At 47.5% G+C, this 19484-nt stretch overlaps 1 protein-coding gene across 1 annotated transcript in view; it reads left to right on the top strand.

Moving 5' to 3' along the window:
* Positions 1 to 19484, top strand: part of macf1a (microtubule actin crosslinking factor 1a) — a 124876-nt gene that overhangs the window by 80657 nt on the left and 24735 nt on the right. Inside the window, 7 exon segments of the mRNA XM_034544444.1 lie at positions 14612 to 14773; positions 14851 to 15021; positions 16421 to 16587; positions 17439 to 17598; positions 18488 to 18604; positions 18606 to 18815; positions 19243 to 19327. Of these exon segments, the coding sequence (XP_034400335.1) occupies positions 14612 to 14773; positions 14851 to 15021; positions 16421 to 16587; positions 17439 to 17598; positions 18488 to 18604; positions 18606 to 18815; positions 19243 to 19327 (1072 nt within the window).

The following is a 19484-nucleotide window of genomic DNA, read 5'->3' as shown; positions in this document are numbered from 1 at the left end:
CACACAGAGGCAGGTGAACCGCTCTGCTAGTTAATATAAAACTACCCCTGAGAGTTAGAAAGGAGGAGGGCACATTTAGCTGAGTAAAAAAAGCAAGATGGCTACTTTCTTCCTGCTGCCAGGTTACCACAGAGGCGAGCGGAGAGAGAAGGAAAACCAAGGCTTTGAGGAAGACAATGACATTAAATGACTGTTTTGAGGAGGTGGATTATGGATTTATTGCGTCTTGGGAAGCGGGAAGAAAATGAAAGGAGAGAGACGGAGAAAAGTATATTTGCCCGTCGACAGGTGTTCCCCCAAGAGCAAATAAACCACCCGGAGAAGTCAATAATAGGCACTCCATGCCCTCCACCTGTGTTTGTGTGTGTCACTTAGCCGCACTAAGTGTTTTTTTAGTTTTCCAGCCTCCAGGCGCAGAAGAAGGCGGTGAGAGCCTTTTAACTTTGGCAAAACCACAACAGTGTTTAGCGGACGCTGTGAACCCAAGTGCCACGCACCACCATCGCAGTCAAGTTTTGCACCACAGTCTGATCCCCCCTCCCCCCCCCCCCCCCCCCCCCCCCCAGGGAAAAATGGAACTCCTAATCCTCTAGTCCCCTCACTCCTTTTCTTTCAACACCCCTCCCTCCCTCCCTCCCTCCCTCTCTGTCCATTTTTGTGACTCTTAAACCAGCCGTGACGACTAAGGAACTAATAAGAGGAGGAGCAGATCTGCAGAGGAATTGACTAATCAAGTTGACTCTTAAACAGGTCACGGGGGAAGTGGCACAGACTCTGCCTGTGTCAACGAGGCAGAGGAAGCACGGGTAGGGTAAAGGGCAAATGAAATGAGCCTTTATCAGTTGCTTTAGTCTTTTCCTGCCTACTGTCCCTCCATCTCTCGGATGGAATCCGGCCCACATCTGCCAATGCCTGGATTTAAACCTTGTTGTGGTCTGTGTGTTGAGGGGATTGTTACGTGTGCTTGTGTGTGTGTGTGTGTGTGTCTGTGTGTGTGTGAGAGAGAGAACCGGTGACAAACCCCTTTTGTTTCTATGAAGACGTTTGCCTTGGACGCGGCAATGACAGCTGCAGCGCAACTGACAGAGGGGGTGGGTGTTTGGTGGGTGGGCGGTGAAAGAGTGGCGTATTTAGCATATTTGACATGCAGGCCACGGGACCGCTCTGTGCAACAGTTGGGAAAGAGAGCGCTCTGCTCGGGAGTATCGCAAGTGTGTTTTGAGGCAATGGAGAGAGAGCCGAGCTCTGCCAGACTACTTTAAACAAACAGAGAGAAGAAGAGGGAGGAGGAGGAACGCCTGAGAAGCCTGTAACTTTGGATGAACACAAAGCGCCTTGAAGCTCACTGCCGGTTGCCATTTTTGCTGGTTATCCCCCTTCTTCGGATCGGGTGGCTGTTTCTTTTTTTTTTTTTGTGTGGTATCCTGAAGAAACCGACAGCAACCCCCCCCCCCCCCATTCCACCTCCTCTCCTGCTTTTTTGTGCGGACCCTTCTCCTTCTGGCCCCTCGGTCTCTCCCTCTGACACACACACACACACACACACACACACTCCCCAGCCGGATTCGGTTTCATTGAAGGCGCAGATGGGAATGCACAAGTGGAGTCTGTGAATATCACAGACTTTTGTGTGTGTCTGTGTGTGTGTGTCTATATATCTTTCCCTAATTAATTTTTTTACACCAGCGGCCCTCTCGCTGCCACCGACTCTCCTTCAGCTCAACAGAGGGATTGTGGCTCAACTCTGACAAAGGAGGAACTAATGGAGTGAATAAAACTGGGCCGGACTCACTTCCTTGTCTGGACAATTGCTTTGGGTGGAGAAAAAAAAGGAAAAAAAGACTCATTACCGATAAGCCTCTTTCTCTCCAGTCGGCTAGCAGTCCCGCCCCCTCTCTTCCTACCTCCATTCCTCCCTCTCTTTCTGCTTTCTTTTCTTCTTCTCTGACTGTATCATTTCACTCTCAGAGGACAGGGTTTTTGTGCTCGGGGGGCGGTTCGGCCCTGGAGAATTAAGAGTGGATTACAAAGCTGTGATGAATGTAGTCATCACAGGTCTACTCTACTACCCCCCCCCCACACACACACACACACACACACACACACACACACGCGCAACATTGGCTGAGATACTGAATGATATGCTCTCATCTGGGTTATATTACAGCACATTAATTCACATAAATTCCTCATTTATATTTTTCCTCCTGTACTTATTTGGAAACAGTTGTACTAGTCGCTCGCTGCTCAGCGTGAGACAATTAGCTGATATTCAGCCGGTAGTTTTTTTGGTAATGAGCAAAATCCTCCACTGCACAACTCTTTCTCTCTGGTTCCACGCCCCCCTCTTAGCACCCCACCTCTCTCTCTATCGCTACGTAACTCTGCCTCTTTCTCTCTCTCTCTCTCTCTCTCTCTCTCTCTCTCTCTCTCTCTCGTGTTTTTTTTTCCGGGAGAGAGGAAACCAGTGTGATTGGAGCACTTCCTGTGTTTTAATACCAGTGCAGGAAACGGAGCAAACGGAGCTGAATTCAAACACAAACAGCAAGAGAGCAGGGAATGGTGGTAGTGAGCGAGCGAGAGAGAGACAGAAGGGACATGTGAGGGAGTGAGAGAGAGCGGAGGAAAGGGGTGGGGGGGGGGGGAGAAGAGCCGTGAGAGTGAGAGGAAAAGAGGGAGATTTTTTTAGCAGCTGCAAACCATTTCAGCTGTGTAGTGGCCTGAGAACAGAGACTGGGAGTGAAAGATAGAAGGGAAAAAAGAGAGAGAGAGCAAAGCAGCCCACACAGTCTCACAGAGAGAAATAACAAACAGGAGAGAAGAGGAACTGGGATTGCGTGGCACTTTGTTTCATTCTCACCACGGAGTCGGGAGCAGGAGAAAGGAGACGCAAAGAAAGGGAAGGCAGCGTGTCCTGGGATTGTCTGCCTGGACTGGAGCTGGGAGGGCTGTCTGGGTCTTTGCCCTCTGGATACAGTCCCGCGACTCACCGCTCTGCCCCACTCGCCTGCACACTTTGCTTGCCTGGCGGTCCCCCCTCTTTTTTTTTTCATATTTACCCCCCCAGATGCCCTCATTCATTCCAGCCTCACCCCCTCCGAGATCCAGCCCGCTTTCGATCTACTGTACCACCTTTCCCCTGGAGCTGTGGATGATCTGAGGACGAGAGAGAGAAAGCAAGATAAAAGAAGAGAATTGAAACACTGACAGGGATTTTCTTCACGCAAAAGCGGGACTGCTTCTTTTCTTTGTTCCGGATTTATAATTTTCCTCAAGACACTGTTGTGTGGATGATGGAGTTGATTCACTAATGATGACTGTTATGGTGGCGAGATGGGTTTTTTGGGAGGGGGGGGGGGAATAGGGTTTGCCCTGTAATCACAAAGCCATGATTATTTGTGATGGAAGCATATGACAGAAAGAGTGGCAGTGACTTGGTGAAGGGATTTCTATTTTCATATTTTTCTCGAGTTGGGTTTTCTTGCCTCAAACAGACGTTTTTCTGCATCTTACATTGTCTTTAATTTATTGGTTTTCATATCCTCATTCATTTTTTTCCTGCAAGGAATATATATTTTTTAACAAAGGAGGATAAAAGTGAAACAAATCCATGGAGTATTGCACTTTCCTGTTCATTGCACCCCACGCAGCCTTTCTTTTATATAACTGAGTGGGTTTTTCTCACCTTAAAAGGAGACTTTTACACTTCCCTGCCGGGCCTCTCTCTGAGACTGTTGAAGTTGTCCAAGCCCTCTCTGCTTTTCCTGTTGTGCACAGAGAGGATAGGAGACCGGGGAGGAGGCAGGAGCTTAGTGAGCGTGGAAAGGGGGTCAAGGAATGAGTTGCTGTACATGAATATGGAGGAGAGAGCGGTGCTCTGTGTTTCTGAGGTTCAAAACAAAGGGGTGTTATCTGCACAGTCCTCGCCTCACCTTGGACTTTGTACAACTCAGAGAGGGAGATGATGACGGTTTCTTTCCCTTCATCCCTCCAGCTCTCCCTCATTCCTAACCTGCCTTTCAGAATAAACAGAGCTGGTGATTAATATGGTGCCGAGGGGGAGGGCTGTCTCTCCCACTCCCTCGCTAATGCCGCACAGCATCTCAGAAAGACCAAGGAAATGCACAACTGTTGAGGTGACATAGGAGAGAACGCAACGCTCACCAGTGGAACAAGACTGTGGATGATATCATTTTGATTAGTTTCTAGAATGTGAAACCTGAAGGATTTGTTCAATGCAGCCACATGGACTGTGTGATTTTGTGGATTATTGGAGTGTGGACTATTGAAGGTAAAGGAATTAATATTCCACAAAGATCCTTTTTTTGTGAACAGTTTTTTAATACAATTTCTGTAAGTGCAGAGCCGCACCTGCACCAGTAGGGTTTCTGTGGCAGCCCAGCAGAAGTGAAAAGGACAGAATGGGGAAACCTCTGAGCCGCCCGGACTGCCTGCGGCAGAACCCTCGCTGCCTTGGTAAAGGGGATGAGGACGAGGCTTACATAGAGGATTGCTACGTCCCCCAGCGATCCATATATGATACAATGCGCATCAATGAACAGATTGACCAAGGGACCAAACTGTGTCAACCTTCCAGGAGCACTCTAGGCTCTGGTGGGGAGATGAGGGGCGAGGGAAGCACTCTGTCAAGCAATGGCACCATCGGAGCAGAATTAGGTGGTGTTTTTGTCTCCAGGAACTCAGAGCATGCTGGTGGAGCGAAGAGGCTAGATGAGAGAGTAATCTTTGATGCCTTAAAGTTAACTGGTGATCCTCAGATAATGTCACCACCGGTTGGCATTGTGGGTTCAGGTTTGCCCATTGCCCCGTCCTCATCTGGCTCCGGCGGGGTAGCTGCAGTGGCCAAGAGGCGTCATCAAGGTGGCGATAAGAGGGACAATCCGAACCGTCGCTCTTGGAAAGCCTTCATGCCTCCAAGTTATCCAGAGTTTGCTGAGAGACTTGAGTTCTCGTCTGTCGAAGGGTCAGAAAAGCGTCTGTCTCTAGCTGGGATTTCTCTCTCTCCTCTACAGCCAATTCCTTCTCACCTCCCCCCATACACCCCAACCTCCTCCACTCCTTCCTTACCTTCTTACACACCCTCCCCTCTATCATCTGCCCCCCCACACTCCCCCTGTCTCCTCTTCGCCGTCTTTGACACCCACAGTAAGCCCCGTGCCTCCTCTCCGGCAGCATCCTCTCAGCAGGCAGAAACAGGTTCATCCTGTGCTGCAGAAGCAACACAGACAGACTCATGTGGCGCCGGCGCCTTCCAAAAAACAGTTACCCGCCTTTTGCCAGAATCAGGCACACCAGGTTTCTGCAAATACACCAGAGCACAGCCCCGGTATCTCCAGACAGGTAGAGAGAAGACGGGAGGATCACAGATGCACTAGCAGCTCTTCTAAAGCTGGATTTAGGCAGATCCCAGAGGAACCCGTTGTGTCATTGAAGGCCTCAGATTCAGAGAGTGACTCTCCTCTTTTGGACCAAGACCAGGGGGACAATGCCCCTCTCATCCCACCAAAACCAGTCTTTTGCCCGCCGACCAAGGCCCGCACCTGGCCCCGCAGTTTAACAACGGGGAAAAGATCCCAGGTCAGCCTGAGACGCAACTTTCCTGTACTCCCCCCTTTGCCTCCGCTATTGGGAGAGGATAGCAACACCGATGAAGAGTCACTTTATCTACTAGACCCCCCATCTCCTTTCCTGAGGGAGGAGGAGGAGGGGTTGGTGTATGGAGGACTGCCCCTCTCCCCCTGCATCAGTCAGGAGGGAGGTGATGAGGGGCTGCTCGGCTGGGGCGTCGAGGGCAGTGAGCTGGAGCGCACGGCCTCCGAACTCAAATTTGAAGAGGACGAGCGCAGGATTCTTGAGGAGCTTGAAGATGAGGAGCAGGAAGAGTGCAGCTCAATGTTTGAGGAGGGGGAGGCATGGCAAAAGGAAAGGGATAAAGCAGAGGAGGAGAGAGCTCAGAGAGAGGAAAGAGAGTGGGAGGCAGTTCTTAAATTAGAGAATAGGGAGATAATTGACCAGTCTTGGGATAGAGAAACACTGGAATCAGAGGGATGGGATATAACAGGCTCTACTGGACATTGGCCTTTATTAACTCCCCCCACAGGATTTGGAGGCCCCGGGGCCCCCAGTGCCTCACCTTGCCCCAGCTCAGGGGCTGAGTCAGATGACCTCTTCTTAGAGCTAGAGAAGCAATGTCAAGTGGATGAAGGAGAGGAGGGAGTGGAGATGAGCGTAGACCCTGAGCCTCTTGATCCCTACACACTTCCCTGTTTAGAGGAAGAGGGGAGAGAGACTTCCTGGGAAGATTTTGAAGGTACTCTTCCCCTTGATGCAGTTAACTCTGACAGCATTGCCCCTGACTCTGAGAATAGTACAAAAGACTCTAATTTAAATCACTCTGAGCCGACAGAACAGATGACACACTTTGACTTGGTGCGAGCACAAGACTGTGAAATGGAACATGGTTTCATCGATGAAGAGTGCGATGTTGACTATAATGCGGACAAAGCCGAGGTAGAAGAAGAAGAGACGAGTTACCAAACAGACTCTGCTTTTGGTCAACAGCTGGAGTCAGACTCCAGTGGCGTCCACATGTCCCAGCCAGACAGAACTGGCATCAGTGACAATACTCAGACAAACTGTGACCAGGTGAGACCTGCAAGGACTGAAGCCGACCCAGATAGTGGAGCATCATCAGAGCGCGATGACGAGGATTGTGCGGAGAGAACTTCCTCTCCATCTCGCAGCCTTCTGAACCCGTACTGTGAAGAGGTGGAGGACGAGGAGGACGAGGGAGAACTGAAAGAGGAAGAGGAGTTGGGAACAGAGTGGGATGTGTATGACCAATCTGAGCCAAGTTTGGACAGTAGCGAGGGAGTGCTCGTGGATCACTCCCCTGAGCCTCTGCACATGGGGGGAAAAGAAATAGCAGATGAATGTACACAGGATGTTGATGCTCAAACTGCCTGTGAAGAGCCGGGCCCCTCAGAAATTCACAACCCTGTTGAGGCAATGACTTGTGATACAGAAGGGACATGCTTTGCATCAGAGAATGTTGTTGTCCCCACAGATGTAGTCTCATTACTGGACATGCCTGAGCAGCAAGACTCAGATCTGGAAACCTCAACAGAAGTGACAGCTAGCACCCCAAAATTAGACTCTGTTCCTCTTGTACACCCTCAACATACATACTCATCACCCCCTCCCTCTTTACCTCAGTCCCCTCCTAAATCAGATTATTGTGGTGCTGGGTTGGATACTAAAGACTCTGAGGCCTTTGTCATATCAGATAGTTTTGTTTACCTTGCTGTATCTGCGCCTCCCCAGTACCCCAACAACTGTCCCCCTTCTCCACTTGAAGACTCGATTCCCTCGAGTCCTGTCCCCAAACCTCCCTGCTGCCCAGACCCAGAAGAGGAGGGAGCCTTCCTCTCCCCTGACAGCTTTGTTTACATGGCGGCACCCGAACGGCCCCAGCATGGCCCCTCAGATGGTTGCTCGGCCTGCGAGGACACTCAGGAGCTGGACTTGGACTCGTACTCCGAAGGGACCCAGTCTGGAATGGATGGGGTGGAGTTTGTTCTCGGCTCCATGACGGGGGACAGTGACTGGGAGTCAGACGGTTCTGCTCTGGACTTTCCTCTTCTCGTGTCCACAGACCAGTTCTGGGACCAATTGGAGCCAGGCCTGCTACAAGGCCTATTCACACAGACAGAGACAAGCCAGGCACAGGCCTGGAGACCTCAAGACGATGGGCCCCAGACGGGGGCCACAACTTGTCACACAGACCCCGGCTCAGAGTCAGGAAGGAGTTCTAAAGCAGAGAATGAATCAACGACTATATTTCCAAGTTTGGACACTGACACAGAGGCAGAGGTATGCTCTCATTTACTAGTTGTATGATAATTAATTAATTAATTAAGATATAGCACTAGTATGCCATGCCAAGTAGAGAGAAAGTATGGAATTGAGCAACAGAGATGCTGGTTTATTTATGGTTTGTTTAGCCCCAAAAAAGAGATGTGAGGAGTTAAAGCAAAGTCCAAATGTGTTTTCAGCAATGAATGCATTATACGTGGACGTGTGGACACACAGGGCCGGAGCGTCGGGTATCTGAGTGTAGAACAGATGTAGACATAGCATGGAAATTGTATGTGGGAGGGTGAAGTTATGTAGACGCCATAATTAGCTAGTTGTGTTTCTGTAGTGGGGCTTTAAACGATTGCAATATGATGCTCAGAGGGGGGTTTTGCTACTTATGGGACACTACCCTCAGGATCGTGTGTGTGTGTGCGCGTGTGCGTGTGTGTCACTGGGTGCATATAGAGCACAGCAGAGTAGATGGATTATGTGTCCATAAAAAGGCATGTGTGCTGTGCGTGTACACACTTTAAAGTAAAGTGCTGATAAAAGAATTTGTGACAAAGGTTGCCTTCTGCACTTTCACTGTTTGGGAGAATGTAATCGGTATACACACAAGGTGACTACCGTACACCGATCTGAAATGGATATCCGACGTATGAATGCTGCATGTTTAGCATGTCGTGGGCCCGTCCTCCTTGTTTGTGTAGTAGTCACTCGTCTCTCCCGTCCACCTCTGTTGACCGTTCGGCTGCATGTATCTCAGCGCGACGGTGTGTTCGACAGGCCGCTGTGCTTTTCTAGGAGCTCTGCTTTGGCTCAGTGTTTGACCCAGATTTGCCTGATCCGAACCCTGTTTTTTCTTCTTCTTGTTGTTGCGCACAGACTCTGAATTTAGCTCTTTTTTGCGGTCCATGTTTATTGATGCTTTTTGAGATTCCACACCCATTGGTAGAGGTTTAATGGCAGGCCTAACAATGTCCGTGCACATCATGAACAAGCAGTGTTGGTGGCCGCTGATGTCAAAGGCCCCTGGACCGCTTTGATTACATTACAGTTGCCGTCAGGCACATGTTGATTGCTCACAAACCAATTATTCTACCCTTTTTCTGTCTGTTTGGGTCTTCATGCGTTATCAGTAGTCTGTTTGCTCTGCATCTCTGGCTTCAGTATAATGTAATCTGTCTACTCGGATCTAACAGGAGAGTTCTAGCTGCAGAGTGCAGATGATCTGTAACGACGTCACGCTTGATCTTAGGAGAAAAAAAAGTTTTCTGAAGTCAGAAAGAGCTAGCATCCAATAATTCACATTTTCCCTCACAATAAATAATGATCTATTTCTCATCTCAAGCTGTGCATATCAGTAATAACGTGCAACCACAGAAACATTGGGTTTTTATCTTCTTTTTATTAACTTGGAAATTTGGTGACGCATGCACAAAATGTTTTGCGGTGAAATCCCCATTTGTTCAGCCGTGCTCTCACTCCTCAACTGCCCCCCCGCCCCCCTCCATGCTCGAATGGTGTTGTTGCCGAGATAAGGAGGTGAGAAGTAAATACTGAGGGGGAGCTGCCTCTGCCAACATGGCTGCACAAACAGTGTGCGAGGCCGTCTGGGGAATATAAACTTAGAGATCTGATAAGAATGTGGCAGCACTTAACACTGGAACTCTGTGGCCTGTTGACGGTCCTGTCTTCTGTTTGTTGTCCATTGACCTGTCCCACCTTCATCTCTGTCTGTCTGCCTCTTATTTATTTTCCTTTTCTGCACTAATTATTTCTCCTTTTCAGCTCTGTTTTTTTGTTTTTATCTCCGTTGATATTCCGCTCCGAAACCAAAATACACCAGGCCATTTTTAAGTGAAGTTGAAAAAGGGGCCGTTGTGGAGACATGGAGAGACGCACTGAAAGGCAAAGAGGCAGACACAAAAAGAGCAGTGACAGGCGACATGCAGGTTGGATGGAGGAAGCCATTGTTTCCTCGGGGGGGGGGGGGTACCTTTTAGCCCCGTGTGATGCTTTGGTACAGCGATAAGAGAGCTACGCTGGCAGGCGGACGCAAGCAGAAGGTCTTTGGATTAATATGGAGCTGGTTTTAAGGCGCAGTGTGCGTACACGCCCCACAAACAGACAGACAGATGGAGAGGCTCTTCATGCGGTTTGAAGTGGGGCGACTGACTGACTGACTGACTGACTGACGACTGACCGGTGGCAGCTTGGAGCGCACATTTAGAGCAAGGCAGAAATGTTCCATTCACAGACCATCACACCATACAATGTTTAAAGGAATCCATGACAGTTTCAACACACAACACACATACAAACATGACTTATTTCTGCAATGCAGTGACAGGTTTCTTGAAGTCGAATTGAAATGAGAAATGCCCTTCTAACCCTTTTTTAGATCACATCCTCCATATTGTGAACCTATTGAACAATATATTGCTTTGTTTGAAATTAGATCATCTTTTCTCTCTATATAACAACATATGACACAAACTAGTACTAACTGTGTGTGTCCACAGTCCTCTGTAGCTCCGTAGAGTGCTACTTTCTGAACCGCCCACTTTCAGCAGTCCAATCAAAAGCAGAGATTTTGATTTGAATCTCTTGTAACTGTATGCCGCTCAAATATTCCGTTCCACTGGAGAATACGTCGCAGAACAGAAGCTAGAGATCGCATGTCCACATGGGTGAACACAGGCCATAGTTTGTATGCAGTCCAAACACATGTGGACTGTTGCTGCACTGCATATGTATACTTCAGAAGTGCTTTCCTGGATGTAGATGCTTTTGACAGTTGTTTGTGAAATTATTCCACTTGTGAGGTAGTAAAAACGAGTTGCCAACTTTATCCCACAGATATGATGTCAGGGCTCTGAGTAACATCTGAAAAGAAGGCAGGGAGAAAACAAGAAAATAATTACAAAAAAGAGAAGCAATTAGCTCTGGACTAATATCTTCCTCCATGTTTGGAGAAATATGTTATGGATTTTGATGTAATTACAGATGGGGGATTGACTCGGGATTCAAATCAGACGTCCTCCACAATTATTGCAAATTACTAAAGGTCCCCAGGTCATACTAGTCCTGTGCGAATGGAGCTTAACTGCGTGAAATCTGCAGTTCCCAAATATCTTTTTAATACAAGACGGAATAGCAGGAGCGAACGTGGAGGGGGGGGGTTGAAAGAAAGATGTGGATGCAGAGAGAGCCAGAGACCAAACGGGGGACAGAGAACCAGGTGGCTTCAGGTCCGCCGCTCATACATTTATGTTTTGATTGATGTGATAATTCTGGTTCTGAGCAACCGCCTCCGGGATAAACCTGCAAAATAGAGAGGGGGGGGGGGCGGGGCAGAGAAAAGCATGAAAGCAAATGCGGGAATGTGTTGATCTTCCTCTGGGATTAAATGCAGATGCACTTCAAATGGGGGGAATAAAGGAAATCAAATATTTGAAGCGTTTGCAACGATTTTGACATATTTTAGTCTCGACATCACCCCTCTTCTCTCGCAGCGAGACCACAACGCTCGTGTGTGTCTCACTCTCTTTGTCCGTCCCACAGGGAGCTGATTAGCAGCACAAAAATGCCCCAAAAATATGGGAAGAGCAGGACTAGTATGAATGAAGGGGAAACGATGAGAGTGTGTGTGTGTGCACAATCGCATTAAAGGGGAGAGTAAGGTTTGAGCAAACGCACTTTGAATGCAGAGCACATTTGCATGAGATTTGTATCCGTTTGTTTATGTTGGAATAAAGCCATTAACCCCTTTTCATCCCGTGTCTGGGGTGGGTCAGTCCACACCGGTAAATCTCCCCCCCCCCCCCCCCCCCCCCCCCCCCCCCCCCCCCCCAATATCGCCAGGAGTTTAGAAAACAGATTCCTGCTTCCTTCCTCCCCTCATTCCTTGTTCCATTGAAAGAGAAAGGAGGCAAGTGAGGGAGGATGAGGGAATGAAAGACAGGAAGAGAGTGAGAGGCGAGGGCAGAGGCAGGACTTGGAGGAGGGAGGGACATGGCGGGGTGTGGAGGGAAACACAGGGTTTTTCTTTCTTTCTTTTCTTGATATGACCACCAGCTCGTTTCATGATCACATGGTTATGGAAATCAGTCGTGAAAATAGAGGAAGATGAAAGGAGAGGACGCAGTTCAGAGAACAGCTTTGAAGCTTTATAACAAGTTGGAGATCTCGGTGTGCAACATCCTGCATGCTCCAAATTAATTTGAGATACTACTTCTGGATGCATGCGGCTATTTACTTGTTAATTTCTCATATTTCCGCAGCAGCATTTGTTTCTATGTCTTTGGTAACTCTGTTTTCTGAGCGACTTGTTTCCTCATCTGTCCGGGTTAAGAAACTGATTGTCCTTGAGGGAGGTTTTGGCCGTGCGTCATCAACACCGTTATTCCTCTCCTCGCCGTTATTGGCTCGACAGATGACGGCTAAATATAGATTATCCACACACATGTTCATGTCCACAGGCTCAGCAAAGCGTCGACTCCTGAAGTGAGTTAGAAGTGCAGGTTCCAGTGACAGAGATTTGGTCATTTTGTCATTTCCGAAGCTTTAAACCAGCAAGTGTTTGGAATTCCTGCTTGAAAAATATTAAGGTGATGTACATCCAAGTGTCTGTTTACATGATGGATGAATGTTGTTGCTCTCCTTTTGTTCCCCTATCTCTGACACACACTCCAGTGGGGTGCAGCGGGTCATGGCTACAGTCATTGTTGTTCTGGCCGACAGACTTCCTGTTCCAAGCAGCTATGACGGCCATCACCACAACCCAGCTGTGTCCAAACACACACACACACACACACTGTGCATTCACATCGAATCAGCTCTACCTGTAGAACACAACTACGTGCACACACTCGCACAAAGCCTTGGCATGGAGAACCTGTAGTTTGATTCCATATTTAAACCAGATGAGCAGAAATCCAGTAAACTCTTTGCTCACGGCCCACCACACTGTAAACACCGTCAACTCACCACGCTTCTCAAATCTAAGGTTTTAAAAGCTTTTCAATGCGGCGGGAGTCTTGAAACAGGAAGAAGTGTTTCTTGTTCATGTGTCTTTCTTTCAGTCGTGGTTTGTTACTATTTGACTGTGGAAGCTTCTTCCAAGCCAGAGTGGGATTTCACTGAAACTCAAACCTACATTTTACTTCATTTTAACTGCACCCCCTTAGTATTGTCACACCAGCTATTTACCAAAATCGTGTGTGTACGTGCGTGTGTGCATCTGGTCGTGTGTGTGCATCTGGTCGTGTGTGTGTGAGTGTGTGTATGCGCGCATCTAGTTGTGTATGTGCGTGTGTGCATCTGGTCGTGTGTGTGTGTGTGTGTGTGTGTGCATCTGGTCGTGTGTGTGTGTATGCGCGCATCTAGTCGTGTGTGTGTGTGCATCTGGTCGTGTGTGTGTATGCACGCATCTAGTCGTGTGTGTGTGTGTGTGTGTGTGTGTGTGTGTGTGTGTGTGTGTGTGGTCGTGTGTGTGTGTGTGTGTGTGTGTGTGTGTGTGTGTGTGTGTGTGTGTGTGTGTGTGTGTGTGTGTGTGTGTGTGTGTGTGTGTGTGTGTATGCACGCATCTAGTCGTGTGTGTGTGTGGCCATTGGGGTTTTGGCTGCCAAAGCATTTTTAAACCACCAGGCTTAATTCTCCCTCTGTGGGCCTTTTCTGAATGTCAGGACTTCTTAAACGTTTTCATGACATTACAGCCTCAGGACCCCCATTTGTCTGGATTTTGTCCCAGAAACGACCAAAACAAGGAATTTCACCGCGGTGGTTTCCAGTGTTCCCACTTGTCAGGAGGCTGATGGAATAATGTGAAGGCCTGAAAGTTGTTTAGTGGATGTTGTTGCACATAGCACGGTGGTTCACAGGAATCTGTTTCACATCTATTGTATTCGCTGTAGGTTTTCGCCACAGTAAAAACACCGTTAACCATTTTCAAAAAACAAGATATTGTCGATCAGGTATCTGCTCCACATTATGAAACGTACAATCGAGAAGTCACACAGTTTGTTACATGGTGGTGCAATTTAGTGCTTCTTTGTGTTTTAGGGATGCAGCAAAAGATAACTCTCTTTATCGATCCCGGGTATACCCACTTCCTCCTCGCTAACCTCCCAATCTACCGAGTAGTGCGCCCGTCTCATCTATAACCGCTACAATACTGAGTGTATTTAGATGCTGGAGTGGCCCAGATTTGCTATGACAGAATATTGGCTGTTGCTTCGTCTTTTTCGGGGCCCGGGAAGTCAAGTCTGGTTGTCTTTAGTGTCGGGTGGCTGCCTCTATTGTCATCACAAGATGGCTCCAGCCCTCCACTGTGACGTGCATGTGCGAGTAATGCGTCCAGACAGGCGAGGGTGTGTGTATTTGCTATAAATGTGTGTGTGTGTGTGTGTGTGTGTGTGTCTTGTCGACTCAGCCTTTTCCAGTCAGCCCCTTACTCGCCCAACTCTCTAATCCCCATAATCCTCTTCTCCCCCTCCCTTTTTTGTTCCTCCACCCTCATCTCTCCTCTTCCCTTCCTGTCTCCTGCTCCTCTCTTATCTGCACATCCCTCTGTCTGTCTCTCATCTCCTCTGTGTGTGTTGTCATGCAGATTGAATGTTCAGTTAATTTTTGACTTCTGCTTTCAAATAAAACTAAATTTAAACTAAGACCTTCTTCTTTATTTGTTGTTGTTGTTGAATGATTCAATGAATGGCCCTTTCTATTCCAGGCCGTGGAGAGAGAGCAGGTGGACAGCATCCAGCCGAGGCTGCAGCACATCAACGCAGTGGGTCAGGGCTTAATCCAGAGCGCCGGCAAGCACACCGACACCCAGGCACTGGAGCACGACCTGGAGACCACCAACCTTCGATGGAACTCACTCAACAAGCGGGTACGTCTCCATCTAGACTCAGCCATGTGTGTCGCATGCGCTTCCTTTTCTCAACTCACAAACTCTCCTGTCCTCAGGTGGCAGAGCGCATCGCCCAGCTGCAGGAGGCCCTGTTGCATTGTGGGAAGTTTCAGGATGCTCTGGAGCCTCTGCTGAGCTGGCTGAGCGACACCGAGGAGCTGGTGGCCAATCAGAAACCCCCGTCAGCCGAGTACCGTGTGGTCAAGGCCCAGATCCAAGAGCAAAAGGTACGAGGCGATCTAATAGAGCCCGTGTTCAAAAACCAAATCAATATCAGTGGAACCGCCATCTACTGTACTCTGGATAAGTACCTCTTACAACCCTACAAAATACAATGCAGACTCTCCCTTTGAGCTTCTGCCACCACGTCCTCCTCTTTGAAGTATCTGGCTAGCTCCTGTATGTGGAATCGAGTTTCCATATTTCTGAATTTTTATTTTCTTCTTATTTACATTATTGAGAGAAATCGCTCTTTATCAAACAGGTGGAATGGAGACATCCTTGATTTACAGATGTCCTCAGTGTCCTTCACACACACACACACACACACACACACACACACACACACACACACAGTCAGTGATCCGTCTGACTGGCATCCAAACAGCCCCAGTCTGCCAGTCAGACTGGCATAATAACAGACACACACACACACACACACACACGCTTGGTGGATTTGTATTGTCTTCAGAGACTCACACACACACTTTTCCCCCTGTTTACCCGACATACGCTTCCTGTGTTTGTGCACACAAGTTTGTGCTGCGGTCCCGACCGGCGATCAATCGCACGTGTTTACATCCGTGACGGAGAGCGGTGTCACTGCTCGGCTGAGAAGAGGTGCATTCTGGGGCGGACGCTGTCGGAGCAGGAAGGAAGCACGTTCACAGATGTTGTTTTCTGATCCTAGACAGTCGGGTTGCTGGTCAAGTGTTCTGTGCCAACCTTTTCAACAGCGGCATTTAGCCTCATTAAAAGTTTAATATCTTTTGTTTGGACTGTCTCTGGGAATAAGTTATTATTCAGATGATTCAGATATATATATATCAGATTTAATTGGGAAGACAGTTTACACTGCAGGCACGTCTTGATTTAATTCATTTGTAGCTGGAGTTTGTTGCGTTTGTAAAGTTTTATTGAGTTTCTAATATTTTGTCCACACCATAGTAGATTACAAAAACACCTCTCAGATTATGGCAATTCTATAAAGCAGTGGCAGGCAAATAGTGGTTTTCACTTTGATAGTTAACATCTAAATATTGATATGATTGTTCACACATCTGTAGATTACAATGTAAATACGAGGCTCATGTAAATCCCAAATAGGATTTATCTATGAGGAGATCAGTCAATATATCATTTTAATCTTAAATTACCAAAATGAAGAAACAAACCTTGAACCGAGAGTTTGGTGGTAACATCAATAAAGCCCCACTGTGGACGACACGCTCGCTTCCTGAAGCCCCACTCCCGCTGAGCGATCTTCATTTTTTTGTTTACCTTTTATTTACATTTTCTTAATATTGATTATTATCTAAACACCCGCCGAGCGCGAAGTAGATGGGACGGACGCTCGTCGAGATATGAGAAGGACTGACCGTCCGATAACATGCTCTCTTCCTCCAGCTGCTCCAGAGGTTGCTAGATGACCGCCGGCCCACGGTGGAGATGATCCGCGCCGAGGGCGAGAGGATCGCAGCCACGGCCGACACTTCGGACCGAGAGAAGATTCAAACCCAGCTCCAGAGTCTGGCAGAGAGATGGACCGACCTGCTGGACAAGGCCAGCGGCAGGTAAGCCTCCTCTAGAGTACTTGGGGGGGCGGGGGGGTCTGGGTACAAGCCGACTTCCCTGTGGAGCCAGAAAATAAAAGAAGCGATCAATACTCAGGTCTCGTATTGCTCTCTTAAGATCACCACTTTCTTTGGATTCTAGTTCTGTGTCTCGCTGATTTTGATCAATTCTGTCCTTTTTATCATAAACAGCAACACAGCTAACATCCCAGAAAGCAAAATGTTACAGATTTGTCTTGCTGTAAATATGTAATTGGTGGCGGTTGTTTGTTGTTTGGCCTGTGTGGCTCCGTCGAGCACCAGAGTACTAAAAGAAGAGTCTCATTACTTTTGGTCCCGGTGGCCCGCGAGTAATTTCATCAGCTCTGCTGTTCACTGGGGAAATAAATTATTCTTTGGGGGGTTTGGAGTGCGAGTGCACACTCGTAAAGCACAGTGAAGAGGTTTCATATCTCTGATGATCTTGTGTAAAGTAGTCATGATATAATAATAAAACATTCATGTAAGGCATGCTGTCTCGTATGAACTATTTAAAGTCTATACACACAAGAGCTTCAGTTTACACGCACAAAAAGACAGATGTGTGTTCTCGGAGCAAAAGCGCCGTCTTTTTCTTTGTCAAACACGCAACGATAATCAATTTTTTCTGTTCATGAAATTCCTTGAAATGTAATATAATATATAATAAAAACGCCACTGACATTTAATAAACTGTGAAGAAGAAAAACTTGTAGAAGAAAAAAAACTAAACAAAGACGACAGATGTTATGATGCAAAATCAAGTCTAGCGAGAACAATCTGTGATAGCAATAAAATACCAATAAAATCTCCTCCTCCCTCCCGTCCTTCAGGCAGCGGCAGTTGGAGGAGCTGCAGGTTCTGGCTCTTCAGTTCCACGAAGCCCTGGAGCCACTGGGAGAATGGCTCAGTGCCACCGAGAGACGCCTGGGCTCCGCCGAGCCCATGGGAACCCAGACGGCCAAGATCACCCAGCAGATCACCAAGCACAAGGTACCGTTTGGGGCCCCCTGTTACGGAGGAGGTTGACGTGTATGTGCGTCAATGAGCAGGAGACCTTTTCTCAGAGAGTGTCATTGAAATAAAAAAGCACACCGTCCCCCAACCCCTGAACTTAGGACCAGGCCGGTTGAAGATGCTCTTAAAGGAGCAGTGTGTAGGATTAAGAGGCATCTCGACGTTGGCCTTCAGGTAACGTGAAAGGCTCTCTCTTAGAGCCTGTGGTTCTTTTGTCCGTTATGGGCTACTGTAGAAACATGGCGGTGCAACATGAAGGGCTCATTCTAAGCTAACAAAAAAAATCTGAATATTTGTTTCTATTTCTGGTAACAGGTGCCCCTAAATGCTACACAGCGGCCCTTTAATTGTTTAATTGCTTGGCAAAGTAAAGGCTGAACATGTCTCATTCATTAGATTTACCATTGTAAATATACTTGGTGATTTACTTAACTACCTTTTAAATATTGTTGGTAATCCAGTTGCACTGTTTGAACTGAGAATGCCGTAGAGGATAATTCAGAATAGAATACACCCATTCAGTCTTGATACAATGCCCTTACACTTAATTTACACGTAACTGAAGATCATACATTTCCAACTCAAACAACCTCTAAGTCCATTTCAAGTTGAGTTTTTAGTTTTCATTCCCGTGATTTAAGTTCTTCTACTCATTTGTTCATTCATTCATTGATGTTTATGATTTCCTGTTTTTCTATGATTTGTCATTTGCATGCTCATATTATGAGTTCTTATCCATCTTGTTTCTGTTTTGTTGTTCTTTTCTCACTTCCTTTCACCTTCCCCTCAAACAAACGCACCTCCACACACACACACACACACACACACACACACACACACACGCGCGCGCACACACACCTCCCAGGCGGTCCAAGAGGACGTGTCCTCGCGCCAAGCCGAGGTCGACCGCCTCGAGTCTCTTAGCCAATCGCTGACACCGCTCAGCTGCGCGGCCGACTGCGATTGGCTGAGCGAGCGAGTGGGGGGCCTTGAGGTCGGGTCACTCGGAGCTCACCGATTGGTGCTCCCGACGGGCAGGCATGCTGGAGCAGGCACTGGCTAACGCCCAGTTGTTTGGGGAGGAGGAGGTAGAGGTGCTGAACTGGCTGGCTGAGGTGGCTCAGAGGCTGGGTCAGGTCTCCGTCAACAGCTACCAGCATCAGCTGCTGGCCGAGCAGCACAAACACGCCCTGGTACGACTTCATTAACACACTCCAGTTAATCCTCCCAAAACATGGGAACAGACGTTAGTACATTTATTAGGAAAAGGGCTTCAGTGTACATCTAGAATTAAAGTAATATATATATATATTTGTATAACTTTTTTATTACTTTTTTTTTTGCTAACCGTAGCTATGAATTAGGGAAAAGTATATTTCTAGCATTTTTTTTTTTTTTAATCAAGTAAATGCTCTTTATATACATACAGTAAATAAATCCTTTGGTACCTTTGATATGTTATCTTTTGCTCCACTAGTACAAAGCAAAGACATGCAGCACAAACACACTGGTGTACCTTCATGACTTGAACGGTTAAATAAAGGATTTTGTTCTTTGAACCGGTGAGAAAGATATCTTCTGTGTTCTCGAGGTTAACTTCCACTCGCTCTCGCCCCTCAGTCTCTAAATGAAGAGATTGTGAGCAGGAAGAAGACCGTGGACCAGGCCATCAAGAATGGACAAGCCTTACTAAAGCAGACCACAGGTAGGCTCCGACTCCTCACCTTTCTCTCTGTAAATCCTACATTTGTGCTGGAAAAGTATCTTTGATACATTAGCATCCAGATTAATGAAGCAGATGTTCTGTATTCTCTGAATGTTGTAGATTCACACGTTTACATCACATTACATCATGTTAGCCT

The sequence above is a fragment of the Cyclopterus lumpus genome, chromosome 11 (assembly GCF_009769545.1).
Source record: "Cyclopterus lumpus isolate fCycLum1 chromosome 11, fCycLum1.pri, whole genome shotgun sequence".
Taxonomy (NCBI): Eukaryota; Metazoa; Chordata; class Actinopteri; order Perciformes; family Cyclopteridae; genus Cyclopterus; species Cyclopterus lumpus.
Note: the sequence above shows the minus strand (reverse complement) of the source record. Positions and strands in the feature narration are given on the sequence as shown.